Genomic DNA, 16,373 nt, shown 5'->3' on the forward strand with positions numbered 1-16,373 from the left:
CCATCTCAACAACAATCACCCCAACAACAACAATCCCGAGAGCAACAACCATTTCAACAGCAACAGCCATCCCAACAACAACTCCCAAGACATCAATAGCAAAGCCAGGTAAGCCCTGGAATTCATTTCCTATGTGTCCTTGCTCTCAGCATCTGCATTTGTACTTGCTTCTCATGTAGAAATTATAACAAGTGCAAATATTTCCTCTATATGCAAATGGGCCAGCTGGCTCTACACAAAATGTTAGGGCCATGCAAAACTTTGGGTTTCTTCTGGCTCTGCATGCCAAGATGAGCAAAGTTCACTTTTCAGTTCTTGAGCAATTTACATATACCTTGCAGTAGGAGATTCTCTTTTATTTTTGTGCTAGCCCTGATCGTAGCTAGCTTCCTACCTACACCATCTGTGGATTCCTATGTTAAAGTCAAAATAATTTTTCCCAATAGGTGGAGTGTCAGAACCATTCCAAAGGCAGTGGAATACCAGAGACAAAATAGTGAACTTTGAAGTCAAACCTGAGCATAGCTCTGCTACTTATCAGATGCAGGATTTGGATTGAATCATCTTGCTTCTCCAACTTCTGCATAGATAAAAATGGCACATTTTTCTTCTGTTTATCCTCCAGTATTATAAAAATGAATGTGGTATACACATGTGAAAGTGTTTTTAAAAATCACAAATCACCATGCAAATTATATATAATGTTTTCCTGCATTTACCCAAGACAGACTACCGTATATCTCTACCAAAGTAGATAATCAGTTTAAGCTAAATGCTATTGACAAGCCTAATAACATAAAACTCTAACTGATGGTTAACTATTGACTGACTCCACTAGGTTCTCTGTCTGTAATAGTAATGTGGGGTGGGGAGCTCAAGCATCTCCTGGAAGGGTGCTGTGCTCTCAGTGGACAATCACCAGGTTTCCATCTGCAGAGGGCTGGCCAGAGCTACGGCTGATGGACGGTTCCGGACGGTGCTCAGGACGTGTGGAGGTCCTGTACCAGGGAGCCTGGGGCACCGTGTGCGATGACTTGTGGGATCTGAATGAAGCTGAGGTTGTGTGCAGACAACTGAGGTGTGGCCGGGCCATCTCTGCCCTCGGGAAGGCCCACTTTGGCCCAGGGCCAGGGAAAATCCTCCTGGACAACCTCCAGTGTGCTGGAGTGGAGCGCTTCCTGGGCCAGTGTGCCCATGCGGGCTGGTTGGAGCACAACTGTGGTCACCATGAGGATGCAAGTGTCATCTGTTCAGGTACCTTCTCCCCTCTCAGATGGGCACTGACAGTGCCAGAGTGCTCCAAGGCCATCCTGCTGGCATTCAGAGTTAGCTAGGAACAGAGACAATATCCTCAAACCTGTAACATTTGATTTTGCTATACCTCTTCCAACTTGGTTAAGTAGATACGGTTTAACTACTGACCTCCAGAATGAAACCTTCTGATTTCCTCATTTGGCAGTAAGAATTATCAGAGAGTACGTGTGCTTTACTTAAACATGCAAAGCACATTTTTCATTGAGGGAACTCCGAGAGCTTATATAAAGGTGTTCATGGAAAGAGGCAGTTTGAGGCTGTAAAGCTGGACAAGACTTCAGAGGGGTCAGGCATGAGTCTGGCACTCAGAGCTGGTGCTAATACTCATGTAGGGGCAGCACTTAAACACTCAGAACCTCAGCCTGCTGAGGAGACTTTGCTCTCCTGTAGGGTTGACAAAAGAAGCAGAGATGTATTTCACAATGCACTTGCATAGTAACTCACAAAGAGGTTCCATATTTGACCATTCCCAAATGGTCATAATTCTAAGGAAATATGTGAGCTAAAGTGAACTAATTTTAGTGGCATTGTAGCAATTTTTTAAATACCTGTATTTGCTCATGTGCAAACAGCTGAGAATATGTTACCCCTGTATTGATAGCCCACTCTGATAATGAGGTGCTTTTTGGTGAACTAACAGCTGTAATCCTGAATGTGACTTGAAAGTAGTATTCACTGCCCAGAGCTTCCCATATGGGCAGCAGCTCCATTGTATGTCCCTACCTGTGGGTTTTCATATGAGGTGTATATTTAAAAGCATTGCTGTGTGTGTTGGTACAGGCATGTGTCCATCTGTTGGCTTTGTGACACCTTATTGTAATGGTACCTATTACCTACTTACAGACACATGGGCATGAGTTATTCCTAAATTTCCATGTTCTAGAAGATGATAGTCTAATCTGAGGTCTCCCAACAGCCCCCAAAGAGAAACCTGTCTGCTATAAAATCAATAGTGTGAGTCAGACTACCCCAAGTACACCCCTCCACATCTGGCCATTTTCTCATAGCAGTAGCAAATCAACACCCAGAAGAAAGCTTGCTTTTATTTTTATAGAGGAAACTACTTTTCCCAGTACCATATATTTAAAGGGGGGATTAATGTTTCCCACATTGGTTTACTAAATGTGAATAAAAACATAAAACTTAATCTTCAGTTGTTAAAATTGGGATTTCTGGAAAACACTGACGTGTTTATTTTCCGCACTTATAGATGATGAAGAAGGTCTGCCTAACAATCCAGGTCAGTAGTACCAAAGTCAGTTGGACTTGACTTTGTCCTAAAACATGTGTTCTTCCAGCTCTGAGTTCTCTGTTCACTTCTTTCCAAACTGCAGAGATCTACACACTGTTAAATTGCCTTTAGAAAGTCTTACTGACATTAATTTTAATGTTTCACGTGTCATGATATTATGTGTTTGCATGTGCGCACACATACTAGCACAAGTGCATTTTCAGAGACACATGAAAAGCCACTAGGTGGGAACGCACCCTTGTAATCTCAGCACTTGGGAGACTGAGGCAGAAGTCACAGAGAGTTCAAGGCCAGTCTGAACTATTTAGTAGGAACCTGTCTCAAAAGGTCAAGAGAGTTTCTGGTCTTTTGCACATCTTCCCTTTAGCTCAAGGACCTTCCCCTGTTCACCCCTGAACTAATTCCTTCTCAACACACTGATCACAGTGTGGAATAGTGCACTGCACTGGTATCTACATTTCACTAGTAAATACAGCTCTCTGAGGACAGAAACAATATCTCTTTGGTTTATGGCTGAATTATTAGCACCTGATCTGGAAGACAATAAATACTGCTGAAGCGAAATTAAATTTGCTACAGATCTCACACCTGGCAACTCAAGAAGCCATGAGAAATGTGAAGAACAAGCCCTTAGCATCAAGATTGGGGATGCCCTTTCCCAGTCCCCTTTGGAGCTGACGCTGCTAGGCCCCTATGTAGACTTTTGGGGGCCTCACACACCACCTCTCTCTGCAGGGAACTGGCCAGAGCTGCGGCTGGTGGGTGGCTCTGGTCAGTGCTCAGGCCGTGTGGAGGTCCTGCACCAGGGAGTCTGGGGCACTGTGTGTGATGACCTGTGGGACCTCAATGAAGCCAAAGTTGTGTGCCGGCAGTTGGGGTGTGGTCAAGCTGTTTCGAGCCCCGGTGAGGCCCAGTTTGGTGCTGGCACAGGAAGCATCTTCCTGGACAATGTCCAGTGCTCTGGGATGGAACGGTTTCTGGGCCAGTGTGCCCACTTGGGCTGGTCAGAGCACAACTGCGGCCACCATGAGGATGCCGGTGTCATCTGCTCAGGTACCCACTTTCTTCTCAGGCAAAACTTTCTACTCTTAAGATTTAAGATCTTTGGGAGCTCTTTCCTGGGTGAATTTTTGTATCCATTCATCCACTCATTCTTTGAGCATCTTGTGAGGGCCAGGCCCTGGACCCAAACATACACCCTGCATGGGCAGTTCTGGGTTTGCATAGAGGAGGCCTTGGTGTCCGTGGCACCAGCATACCTGGGGCATTACAAAGCAGATTCCAGGGCCACAGCCCCATAGACTATGACTAAGTAGGTTTGGAAAGGGGCTCAGGGGTCTGTATGTTGACAAGTAGCTGAAGGATTCCACATAGGAGGAGCCAAGGGTAATCCTGCCCTGGCTGTCAAGGGGCAGAGTTGATCCAGCTGCTAGGTCCCAGATCCCTAGATCAATGTCTCTACCAGAGAGAAGTTGAAGGTACCCAGGGGGAAGTTCTGGTACCTTGGATTTCTCTACCCACAAAGGCCATGGTCCTGTCTCCTTCACTTCCCTCTGGGACCCTGGTCACCTCACCTCCTCCATACATTGTACTTAAGGAGAGTGACCTGTTACCTTCTTTTGTGCATGCAGATGCAGAAGACACATCTCTACCTACACCTCCAGGTATGTCTACATTTTTTCTAGTTCAAGCAACTTTCCAACAACAACAACAATAATAATAAGAACAGTAAATATTTGTAAATACTAAGGGTCAGGCATTGTTTTAAGATATTTACATATACACTGATGCCCCTCAAATTACACTGAAGTTACTTTCCCACTCACCTACTGAGAGTTGAAAATATTCTAAGTAAAAAAATTCATTTTGTATACATAACCTAATGAACTTCATAGCAACCCAGCATACTGTAGAGTGTCACCTTTGTTATAGTGTGGTTGTTGTGAGCTGTGGTTCACTGCCAGTACCTGGCATCTCAAGAGAACGGCATAGTACATATCATTAGCCCAGGAAAAAAATTCAAATTCAGAGTTTGAAGTATGGTTTCTACTGAATGAATATTCTTCCACACCATTATAAAGTTGAAAACTCATTAGTTAAATCCCTCATCAATCAGGGGCCATCTGCAACTCACTTAATTGCCACAATAATCCTTTACAGTAAGTGCACTGATTATTTACATTTTCCAGATAAAGTGAGACTTAGAAAGTCAGGAAAATACCAAAAGATAGCCAGGCATGGGGGTGGATGGCTGTAATCCCAGCATTTGGGTGGCTGAGGCAAGAGGATTGTGGAAAGTTTAAGGCCAACCTAGCCTATATAGTGAGCTCAAGGCCAGCCTAAACTACATAGCAAGACCCTGTCTCAAAAAAAAAAAAGAAGAGGAAGAGGAAGAGGAAGAGGAAGAGGAAGAAGAAGAAGAAGAAGAAGAAGAAGAAGAAGAAGAAGAAGAAGAAGAAGAAGAAGAAGAAGAAGAAGAAGAAGAAGGAAGAAAGGAGAAAGGAGAAAGGAGAAAGGAGAAAGGAGAAAGGAGAAAGGAGAAAGAAGAAAGGAGAAAGGAGAAAGAAGAAAGGAGAAAGAAGAAGGAAGAAACCAAGATAGCTAGTGGACTTGAACCCAAACTGTCGATGCTCTTGACTACCAATTTTATTAACCATCCCATACATTAGCATAGGATACACGAAGACCAAGGCAAATGAAGAAAATATTGTTGAGTGAAAGAATTCATTTTGGTTATCTGCTACCCCAAAACTCAGTGACTTAAAACAGCCACCATTTAGATAAAGGCTATGTTTTGTGGGTTGAGAAATTGGCAGGGCTCAGATGGGAGATTTTTTGTCCACCAGAGCATTGATCAGAGTCACTCGCTGGTGTCCATCAGGTGGCTGGTCTGAAGAGTTCAAAATAGTCTCACTGACATTTGGCTCCTGGATGCAGACAACTGGGAGGTAGGGTACTCTTCTTTCCAAGTGATCTCAGCAGGGTGGCATAGGGCTGCAGTCATGAGCCAGTGTGCTCAGAGAAGAGATGTGGAAACCGTGGGTCTCTTGAGGCACAGCACCACTTCTGGCTCATTCTGCTGTTCAAAATAATGACAGAGCTTAGCCACCTTCAAGAGAGGGAATCTAGATCCCAGCCAGAGACAGAAGGCATGTCTGAGAACTTAGGCTTGCTTTAATTCACCACAGCGCCACAGCAAATATTCACTCAGTATCTTCAGATTCTTTACTTTGCAACAGATTCATTGATGTTTATGAGGAATCTTTACACTTCACTAATTTATAGATGAGATTAATTATTTTCCTGTATGTCATTATCATCTCCTTTTCTCCCTTCCAGGTCTTTCTACAACTTCTCTGGATCATATAACAGGTAGTAACTTGTTTAAGGTTGAAATGGTAATTTCATGTCAGGAGATCCTCCCAGCAGATATTAGTGTGTCAGGGACGTGGCATGAGGAAATACTGGCCCAGTATGGGCAAGGGACCTACTTCTCCACTGGTGCCCTATAAATGCTGACTTCTTAGCAAGGAGCAGGCTGGAAAGAAGGGCTATGATGCACCCAGGTCAGAGTGGGCAGCAGGATGACAAGAGAGGGGAGAATACAGCTCATCAGTCCATCTGACTCATGCTCAGCTTAGTACTGTAGCAGGGGCTCCATCATCCTCTGCTGGACACCTATAGTGATTACAGGAAATTCAACTCCCAGGAGCTTCAGGGTCATGCTGACATGGCCCAATTATTGTTACCTGCAAATGTGATCAATGAGAGACCTACAGGATGCCCCCAACTCCACTTGACCACTGAGTATGAGCTGGGCATCATGTGGCCACATTGTAACATCTTTTTCTCATTTTCTTCAGGAGGAAGTCATTCTTGTGGAGGGGTCATTTCTAGTCTTTCTGGCTCATTTTCTAGTCCACAATATCCAGAAAACTACCCAACAGACATCCAATGTATTTGGGAGATTCATGTGGATAAAAAATTCCGCATACAACTCATGATTCCAAGTTTGAAGTAAGAAAACAACTTTTAAAGGGAAGGTTTTATCTAAATAAGAATATCAGTGTGTGAAATTATAACAAAGATGTTTCTTCCAGTGGGAAACACTTAAGGTGAAAGGAGAACATGAATCTGTAGTCTTCCCTAGTCAATGTTCAGGTTAATTTTGTAGTGCTATCCAGTGAGTAATTTGTAGCCTGAAAAACTCAGCAAGTAGTTTAACATATTTGACTTAACTTAATTTGATAGTTTTCCTTTTTATTTTTCTTTAAAAATGCTTCACACTTTTGCCCCTGTAGTGGCACTAGGCATCTATATTTGTCCTCTTTGACTTTTTTTTTAATCTAAATTTAAACAAACAGTAAGAGATATATACATACATTAGCCAACTACTTCAGCCTTGAGCTATGCAGCTGTGAAATGTTCCACAAAGTGAGACAGCAGAGTCATTGCTTCATCTCTGACATGAAGAGAATAGATGACCCAAAGCCATTGCCATTTTTTTATCTTCGTGTTATAAATAGTTCACATTTTAAAATACCAATTTTTTCCCCAGGCTCAATAGTATATACTTTTATGCTTTGCTGTATTCCAGGATCATTAGAAGTTCTTCATTACCCCTAAGAAATATGAAGAAACTGAGATTCAGATAAGATAACTAACTTGCCAAAAACCAACCCATGTAGGTCTATATATATTAGTCAGCTTTCCTGTTGCTAGTACAAACTACCTGACATCTGCAATTTGAAGAAGAGGTTTGTTTTGGCTCATAGTGTCAGAGGTCTAGTCCATGGTTGGCAGGTTCTAAGGCAGAAACACCATGGTGGAAGGACATTGTGGAGCAAAGCCATTCATGTTATGGCAGCCAGGGGAAGAGCACCAGCAAGAGATACACCCTCCAAAGACACTTTCTCAGTGACCCACCTCCTCCAACTGGGCCACACCTCCTGACAGCATGTTCAGCTATGAAATAAATGGATTAATCCACTGATGAGTGCAGTGCCCCATGATCCAATCTTCTATGTGGGAGTCCCTTAACCCAGTCTAGTTAATAATTAAGATTAACTGGCACAGTCTATCCGAAGTCAGAGACCCAGCTCTTCACCAATATGTGGTTCTGTGATCAAAATCTAACTTCTTGTTGTATATGACATACATCATGTTATACATACAGCAAGACTATGGAATTTCATAATAAACTAGCCTCAGCCAGTCACTGAGTTATTGTTCAGTCATGACTTACTGAGGCCATGGATTCAGACATCCTTACCCTTTTCCAAAGAAAGGCTTTAAGCCAGATTATCATGCTCTTTTTTTTACTAAAACCCTAGGGACCCTATCAACCCACAGTTAAGCTACCCATACCTCCCAAATCTAACATGTTAGTATTAGTTGTCTGTTCCTTCAAAATTACTCCTGAAAACAGCATTCACAAATCCTATAACATAAGTAATCTTTTAATACAGCAACTATTTTCATTTTAAAATCTTTTTTTTTCTTCCCAAGCATTTTGGTATGGAAACTACTGTGAAATATAGAGGTAGGAAAATCTGACTGCAGTATTTGTTACATGCTAATCACTGGAGTGATCTACTAAGAATTTAGTTCAAGTATAAATTAGTATTTGTTAATGTCCCATATTGGTTGTGATTGGCCAAAGCCATTATGATTTTAAAACTTGTTACAAAATTGTAACCTAAACTTCACATATTTCTCAGGCAAAGAAAATAGAGTTCTTATAAAGCATCTGAAATGTTAATACTTACTTACTGTGTTATTTAAACTATAATCCAAATATTTGGATTATATTTGGATTATCACCCCTTTTAAGCATTAATATCCAGGAATTTTCTAACCTGCCACTAACCCTCCACTTCCATTCCCCCAGACTAGAAGATGTCCTTGGATGTCCCTATGACTCAGTGGAGATCTTCGATGGCCCCAGGATTGCTTCACTGTCCATGGGGAAGCTCTGTGCTCCAGTAGCTGTGATGTTTTTCTCCTCGTCAGACATCATAACAGTGGTGTTCCAGAGTGATTCAATGATAACTAACACTGGCTTTCATGCTCTGTTCAATGTGGTTCCACAGGATGAAAGCAAGTCAGGTGGGAATCCTCATGTATTTTTTGATCTATAAGGACAGAACAATTTCTAACTTGAGAGACTTCCCCTTAGCAGATCTCTGGGATTGAGTTTTAAAACACCTCTCAGAGTCTCAGGACTACTATTTGCTCATCCAGGAATGTTTAAACAGGTCCTGCTATGTGTCAGACTCAGTTGTAAGTGCAGGGAAACCCAGAAAATAACACAGCTCCCTGCAGTGTAGTCTAATGTACATGTGGGTAAGTATGGCAGGATCAAGGATGACAGAAGAAACAAGTAAATAAGTAAGATGGTTTATGAGTAAAGATGACGAAGAATAAAAGTAAAGTCTGGAAATAAAAAGGCAGATGGACTGGGTTGGGAATGGATGGCCTGTATGAGGAGGTGACGTGGGGAAAACGGGGACTTTCCACCCAGAGGAAGTATCAAACACAAAGGCTTTCTGGAGAAGAGTTGGACACACTGGAGCAGCAGAAAGACAGGAAGCATAGCAAAGCCTGTGGTTACAGTAAGGGGAGGCTGTTCTTGGGGTGTCTCCAAGACACATCATGTAATTCCAGTTGACCATGGCCCAGAAATAGTGTCCCGGGCTCTATGAAGTCAGTCACCTTGGTGGTGCAGTGCCTTTCAGATAATCAAATCTACACTTTTCCAAGACACATTTTTTTAAAAAAACAGCTGGGAACTTTCTTCCCTAGTTACCAGCATTTCAACCCACATAACAACTTGGCAAGATCTGCATTAACCATGACAAGCTGGGTGCTTCATGCACGTAACTCTCACTGACTCACTCTTCTGAGGTAGATGCTGCTGGGGTCCTCCATTCTGCAGATGAGAAAATGGAGGCCCAACGAGACAAAATAGCTTTTCAAAGGTCACACACGTGAAGACCAGTAGAACATGGATTTCAAACCAGTTCTGTCTCACTATAAAGTCCTTAAACCCATATGGAATCCATACACCTTTTAGATTTTGTCCTCATGCTTCCCATGGCCATCCCAGGGGAGTCAGAAGTCATTTCTTATGTAAAACTTTCCAGACTCAGAAAATAAAATCCTTCTCTGTTTAGAAGATGCACCTGTGTTGCGGCTGGTGGGCAGCTCCAATCGGTGCTTAGGTCGTGTGGAAGTCCTCCACCAGGGGACCTGGGGCACCGTGTGTGATGACCTGTGGGACCTGAATGAAGCCGAGGTTGTGTGCAGACAGCTGGAGTGCGGACAGGCAGTTGCTGCTCCCGGAAATGCTTACTTTGGCAGAGGTTCTGGAGACATTGTTCTGGACAACATCCAGTGTTCAGGAAGTGAGAACCATCTTGGCCAGTGTCCCAGCTCCGGCTGGTCAGACCACAACTGTGGCCACCACGAGGATGCTGGTGTGGTCTGCTCAGGTACCCTCTCCTGCTACTGTGTGTTCTTTGTACAAGGAATCTCAGTGATGGATGAAGGCCATGCACAGAACAGAGCCAGGGAATCTAAGGACAGTGACCAACAGATGAACATCCCTTCAGCCAGGTAGACAAAGAAAGCTGAGAGACAAATGCACCAGGGTCACTAAATGAGCTGGTTCTATTCTCCATGCATTTCCCAGTTATGTAGCTGCTTTTCCATAGAAAGCTGTGTCCTTATGCTTGCTGATGTAACACAAAGCCTGCCTGGTTGAGACCTGTCTGAAGTAGAAAACCACCATTTCTTTGTTTCAAAGAATTTAGATTTTCTTAATTTACTTTTTTTCTGCATGTGCAGATGCTGGGAACTGGGCAGAAGATGTGGCTCCTGCACCCCCAGGTAGGTCTAACTGTGTATTTCCATCTCTGCAAAATTAAAAAGAAATCAAACCTGTATCCTGAAATAAATCCTTGTGGACCATGATCAGGTTGGTGGATCAGTTGGTGATTTCCAACCATGGTTGCACACTAGAATCATCCAGGGAGCTTCTGATATTTCCAGTGCCCAGGACATACTCCAATCTGGTCACATCCGTTATATTGAAATCTCCCCATTTGATTCCATTGTGCAGCCAGGTCATAAAACAGTGGTTCAGCCAAGGGGATAAGAGTCACATTTCCCAAATTCGTTAAGTGAAAAGAGGGTTTGATGTGAGGAGGAGAGAGGGTGGAAAGACTTGTATCACAGGGATACGAGCTAGAAAATGAAAGCATGCAAATAAGCAAAGATGTCCTCAGTGTCAAACTATGGATCAAGAGCAAACTTACTTTTGGGTTCTTATTTGGGCCTTTTGACTTAGCCAACACAACAAGATAGACCTCCTAGAACACACTCATTGCTGATATGGAGCACTACCTTCCATCTAAATCCAGTATACATGTAGTCCTGCCTCCTGCCTCCTGCCTCCTCCTGCTTCCCTGAGATGGGTTCTCAGCTGCCATCTTCCCTGTCCCTGATTTCTGGGGCATAGTTCCTTCCCACACTGCCTAGTGCTTGTTTCAACCCTTTGTCCCCGGTGGGGGTCTGGGCAGCAGGAAGATATCAAAGTCAAAGGGTACACTCTGTGTTGTTCTAGGACTCACCATGAGCCCTGGAGGCTGTCCCTACCCTGGGCTGGCAGCACCATTGCATATTTGATTGAAACTCAGTGAAGGTCTCTTGCCAATCCTAATCCAAGTTCTGGGTGCATTCCAGGCTCAATCATTCCTTGAGGGCTGTCCAATCGCTATGGGATGGCACAGTAGACTGTGGGAAGATGAAATTGATTTATGCACGCCTGGTTAATGCCCCACATTTTCATGTTTCACAGTACTCAAAAATTATATAGCAACTCTGAGGGGAGGCAGGGCACACAGAATCCTTTTTCAGGGTCTACCAAGTGGCTAAGATCCCTTTGATTCCCTGTGGCTGTGCTCTTCTTCCTCAGTGAAGAATCCATTCTAGCCTGGTCCAGGGAGGAGGAAGGCATGGCAGGATGAGAGCAGGGATAGCTTTCAGTTCGTCAGATGGCTCTGTGCTCAAATCCCGTTGGATCCTAAGGTTTCAAACTGCAGAAAGTTTTTCTTTTTCTCCCTACTATAATATAACTTTTTCTGAGGCACAGATGCACAACTGGCCAGAAAAGAGAATAGATCAAAGGATTAAGGAAATTATGGAAGGAAATGAAACCTTTTGTGCCTAAATAGTATCTCACTCTAAGTGTTAATCCAGCAAACCACTCGTTGATAGAACATGATATACCTACCTACACATGAAAAACTAGGGCATTTTCCATTTAATTATCTGAGGAGATTATTGTGTGCGTACCAAACATTTTAACAAAAGAAAATTGTTTGTAAGACACTTAGATTAGAATTTTTTCTGCTGATATCCAATATTTGTCCTTGGCAAAGGACCAGGAAGAATAGGCAGGTGAATAGTATCCATCACCTTCCCTGTTTGGCCCCTTACAGCAGAGCTAGCAGGGGAATGAGACAATAAGGCTAAAAGAATTTTCGTACCATCTGACCTATCTGCTTGAAATGCTTCTTTACTAAATCCTCTTGTAAAACTCAAGCAGGTACCAGAATTCCAATGAACAGGATTTCAAAGCTGGCCTGCCCTCAGCCAATCATATATTAGGAATTGAGGATATGAAATATTGAAGTGTATGCTATGTAGAAATCAAATCCAACGAACACATGAAAGAGAAAGGATCTTAAACATGCATTGGAGCCTTCTACTGAGGCCCATCTTCCTTCAGCAGGACACTTGTCCAGCCTACCCTTACTTCCTGGCGTTTTGTCTTCCTGCATTCTGGCACCTAATTCAGGACGCTTGTCCAGCCTACCCTTACTTCCTGGTGTTTTGTCTTCCTGCATTCTGGCACCTGATAAACTTTGAAGGCACAGTAGCATGATCATAAGCCCAGTGATGTGACTGTGGGTAATTCTTAGTGACTGGTCAGTCTTGGGGAAGCCCTTGGCTTGGTGGATAGCTAATAACAAAAAATAAGTTATGTAGCTATGTACTGTCTGTGATTGTCTGTTGAGTCCACTAAAAGAAAGAGAGATACCATCCCAGAACAGGGAGAAAAGAAAAATGAGTACGTCAACACAATTAATTAAAACTCAGAGGTAGTAATATGTCCATCCATTTGTAATTAAGTATAAGATGATTTTATGACATTAAGCTCTCTTCTGATTTTCTCTGGTTGATTTTTTGCAGCTTCCATTCCTCAAGGCCCTGTACCACAAGGTAAACCTCTCTGTTGACATTATGACCTGTAAAATATTGAGTGGAATCATTTTGGTAGCTTATCAAAGCAGAATAAACTTCAGCCTGTCTTATCTGCCATGTGGGAAGGAATAGGTATGCTGGAGCCCTCACCATCAGGTGGTTTGTCCACCTCTGACTTGAGCTGGGTTTTGTAACTGGGTTAAGCTGGGAAGAGCATTATAGAAGCATAGCTTTAATATCACATATGTACTATGTACAGTTTCCCAGTGCCATTTCCAGCCTCACCTACAATCAATTTTGGACATCTTTCATCCCTTTTCAGTGGTCTTTTAGATGAAAAAATGCTCACACCAGCCAAGCCACAACCATGTCTTGATCATCAGAATCCCTTCCAAATTTGTGATTCCACTGTTGAACTTGAGATTCTGGGTTCTACCTGGAAAAATGAAAGGTGCATGCTTAAAGAAGCCAACCATGGTCTCTCATTTGCTTTCACAGGAGGAAGTAACTCTTGTGGAGGATTAATTTCAAGTCCCTCAGGCTCCTTCTCCAGTCCTTGGTATCCTACAAACTACCCCACAGATGTGGAGTGTGTCTGGGTGATACATGTGGCTGAGAAGTTCCACATAGAACTGATGATCCCAAGCCTGAAGTAAGCAGCTTTGCCTTTCTCTACTTTCAAGGCCAGGGTAGGTTTGAATCTGTGCTTTCTTCAAAGAGGTGGCCTTTCCATGGGACAAATCCTTTCAATTCTAGGTGAGAATAGGTCTGGTCATTGAAGCTGTGGGAGTCCTTTAGGCCTTTAGCTCAATTTCTTGTGTAATAAGAGAATAACCTAGGGGCATCCAGACACCAAGCCATGGAGCCCTGCTGAAATGGCCCACGTGTAAAGACCTCACCCCTACCCTCAGCCAGCTCCATCTGAGATACAAGCTTCTTCCTCTTGCTGAATCTAGATCTGTTCTTCCTCATTCCTATTGCCTGGTCCTTTTTCCCTCTGCTGCAACACAAAGCAAATCCACTTCCTTGTCCTTCAAGAATTTCTATTATGTCCCTACCAGGATTTTTCTTCTACAAATTAAGCAGTTCATTCACTTCTCCCAACATGAACATACTGCGTCCTACTTCTTTCTTCACCTATGAATCTTTTTAAAGGAGCTTATCTTATCTCAATGCATATTTAAAGACATGTATATACAGTCATCCCTTGGTATCCATGTGGGATTGGTTCCAGGAGCCCCTTGGCTACCAAAATCCACAATGCTTGAGTCCCTTATATAAAATGGCATAGTATTTATGCAGAACCTACACACATCCTCCTTTACCCTTTAAATCATTGCTGATTTCTTTTATTTTAAAGAGAATAAAAAAAAAAACAAAATTTCAAAACAAGATAATAGGAGAATAACAATGGTTAATACATTGCATATTGTTATCTTTAAATGAGTTACTCAGAGTATAAGATATAGGCATTTAATTGTCCAAACTATATTATAAAATCTCATATTGGCATTTAATTATCCAAACTGTATTATAAAATCTCATATTGCTTCCAACAAATAAATGTGAGTTAAGTGAATGAGTTAATGATGTACTGTCCTCACAATATATAATTTCCTCCATTTATGCCTTGTCTATCTAGAAAGGATTTAGCTGCTAGATAAACCCAATTGAAATCACCCTTTACTGTCCACCACTTTTACAATTTTAAAAACAGCATTCAGACTCATAACTGCTGTGTCCAAGGTATACAGATGAAAAACAGTAGCAGTGTTCTGGGATATACTGTGGGACAAAGTCAGAAAGACCCAGATGCAACCCAGTATAGAAAGACAAAACCAAATCACATATCAGCACAAAACTTTCTTTACAATAAACTAAGAGAAAGTAGTAGTATAACTATCTTAACTACCTTGTATATATACATACATGTATATGCTGATTATTTACAGTACCTCATACAATGTAAATCCTGTATAAAAATTATACTGTATTATTTAGGGAGTAATGACAACAAATTTGTGCACATTTAATACAGATACAATCTTTTTCAAATAGTTTTGGTCCACAGTCAGTTGAATCCTCAGATGCAACCCACACATGCCAAAGCCTACCTGTGGCTGGGCGTGGTGGTGCCTGCCTGTAATCCTAGCACTTGGGAGGCTGAGGCAGGAGGATCGTTGTAAGTTCGAGACCAGCCTGGGCTACAAAGTGAGCTCAAGGCCAGCCTGAACTGCTTAGTGAGACCCTGTCTCAAAAAGACAAAAAACAAAGTCCACCTGTATAGACATGTGTATGTTCATATATAATACATACATATACATGAATAAATTTTTTGGAAAAAAGTAATATAAATAAACATATTTCACTAGCATAGTAAAAGTTTTTAAATTCTTATGGCAAAATTACTTTTCCTGATAATGTTTAACCCTGGTTTTGTCTTTCTAAGCCCTAAGTTGTAGAAGTACTGCCCCAGCGTGGGTCCTCTGCACCCGAATGTGTAAAATTGCTGAGTTGATTATATTAAGCTTCTAAACTTCTCAAACTGATAAAATCAATCAACCATTACATATTGTCATCATTGTTTAATTGTAGAAACTGTATAATTACTTCTTTAATTTCATCTATGACCCATTGGTTGTTCAGAATGGTGCTATTTAATTTCCATGTGTTTATGAAGTTCTTCTGGTTTCTTTTGCCATTGATTTCCAATTTCATTGCACTATGGTCTAATAATTTGCAGGGGATAATTTCAATTCCTTTGCATCTACTTAAGCCTGCTCTCTGAGCTAGTATGTGGTCTATTTTGGAGACTGTCCCATGTGCCCCTGAGAAGAATATGTATTCTGATGTTGTGGGGTGGAACACTGTGTAGACATCTACTAAGTCCATTTATTCAAAAGTTTCATTCAGTTCTAAAATTTCATTGTTTTTTGTCTAGTTGATTTGTTTTTTGTGACTATGGGGTATTAGAGTCCTCCATTACAATTTTATTAGTAATTATTTGATTTTTTAATGGCCATTCATGTTTGCTTTACATAACTGTGTACACTGGTATTTGGTTCATATATATTTATGATTGTTATCTCTTCCTCTTGGATTGTTCCCTTTACAAGGATGTAGTGACTTTCTTTGTCTCTCTTTATCAGTCTAGTCTTGAAATCCACTTTGTCTGTAAATCGAATAGCTACCCCTGCTTTTTTCTGGGTTTCTGTCTCATGGAGTATAGTTTTCTATCCATTGACTTTTAGTCTATGAATTTCTTTTTGAACTAAATGTGCTTCTTGTACACAACATATTCCTGGATCTTGCTTTGCGATCCATTGTGCCAGTCTCTTTTGATTGGTGAATTAAGACCATTAACATTGATGGCTATAACTGATATACATTGACTTATCCTTGTCATATTATTTTCCTGTTGTTGGCTCTCTTTTTCCCCCTCTGTTTAATTGTTTTCCTTGCCTGGTAGATTCATTCTGTTGGGGTTCAAGGAGTTACAATCCTTGTTATCTTTTTTAGAATATCCTTAAGAACATTT

The 16,373-nt window shown here is 41.8% G+C and overlaps 1 protein-coding gene across 1 annotated transcript in view; it reads left to right on the forward strand.

Annotated features, from left to right (window-relative positions):
- Positions 1-16,373, forward strand: part of LOC102010255 (deleted in malignant brain tumors 1 protein) — an 86,293-nt gene that overhangs the window by 35,103 nt on the left and 34,817 nt on the right. Inside the window, exons 22-33 of the mRNA XM_013503021.1 lie at positions 12-108; positions 937-1,254; positions 2,525-2,554; positions 3,302-3,619; positions 4,198-4,230; positions 5,906-5,938; positions 6,430-6,583; positions 8,457-8,674; positions 9,742-10,059; positions 10,415-10,456; positions 12,824-12,853; positions 13,334-13,487. Coding sequence (XP_013358475.1) covers positions 12-108; positions 937-1,254; positions 2,525-2,554; positions 3,302-3,619; positions 4,198-4,230; positions 5,906-5,938; positions 6,430-6,583; positions 8,457-8,674; positions 9,742-10,059; positions 10,415-10,456; positions 12,824-12,853; positions 13,334-13,487 — 1,745 coding nt within the window. The remainder of the gene's footprint in view (positions 1-11; positions 109-936; positions 1,255-2,524; positions 2,555-3,301; positions 3,620-4,197; positions 4,231-5,905; positions 5,939-6,429; positions 6,584-8,456; positions 8,675-9,741; positions 10,060-10,414; positions 10,457-12,823; positions 12,854-13,333; positions 13,488-16,373) is intronic.

The sequence above is a fragment of the Chinchilla lanigera genome, unplaced genomic scaffold (assembly GCF_000276665.1).
Source record: "Chinchilla lanigera isolate Chin_1 unplaced genomic scaffold, ChiLan1.0 scaffold00076, whole genome shotgun sequence".
Taxonomy (NCBI): Eukaryota; Metazoa; Chordata; class Mammalia; order Rodentia; family Chinchillidae; genus Chinchilla; species Chinchilla lanigera.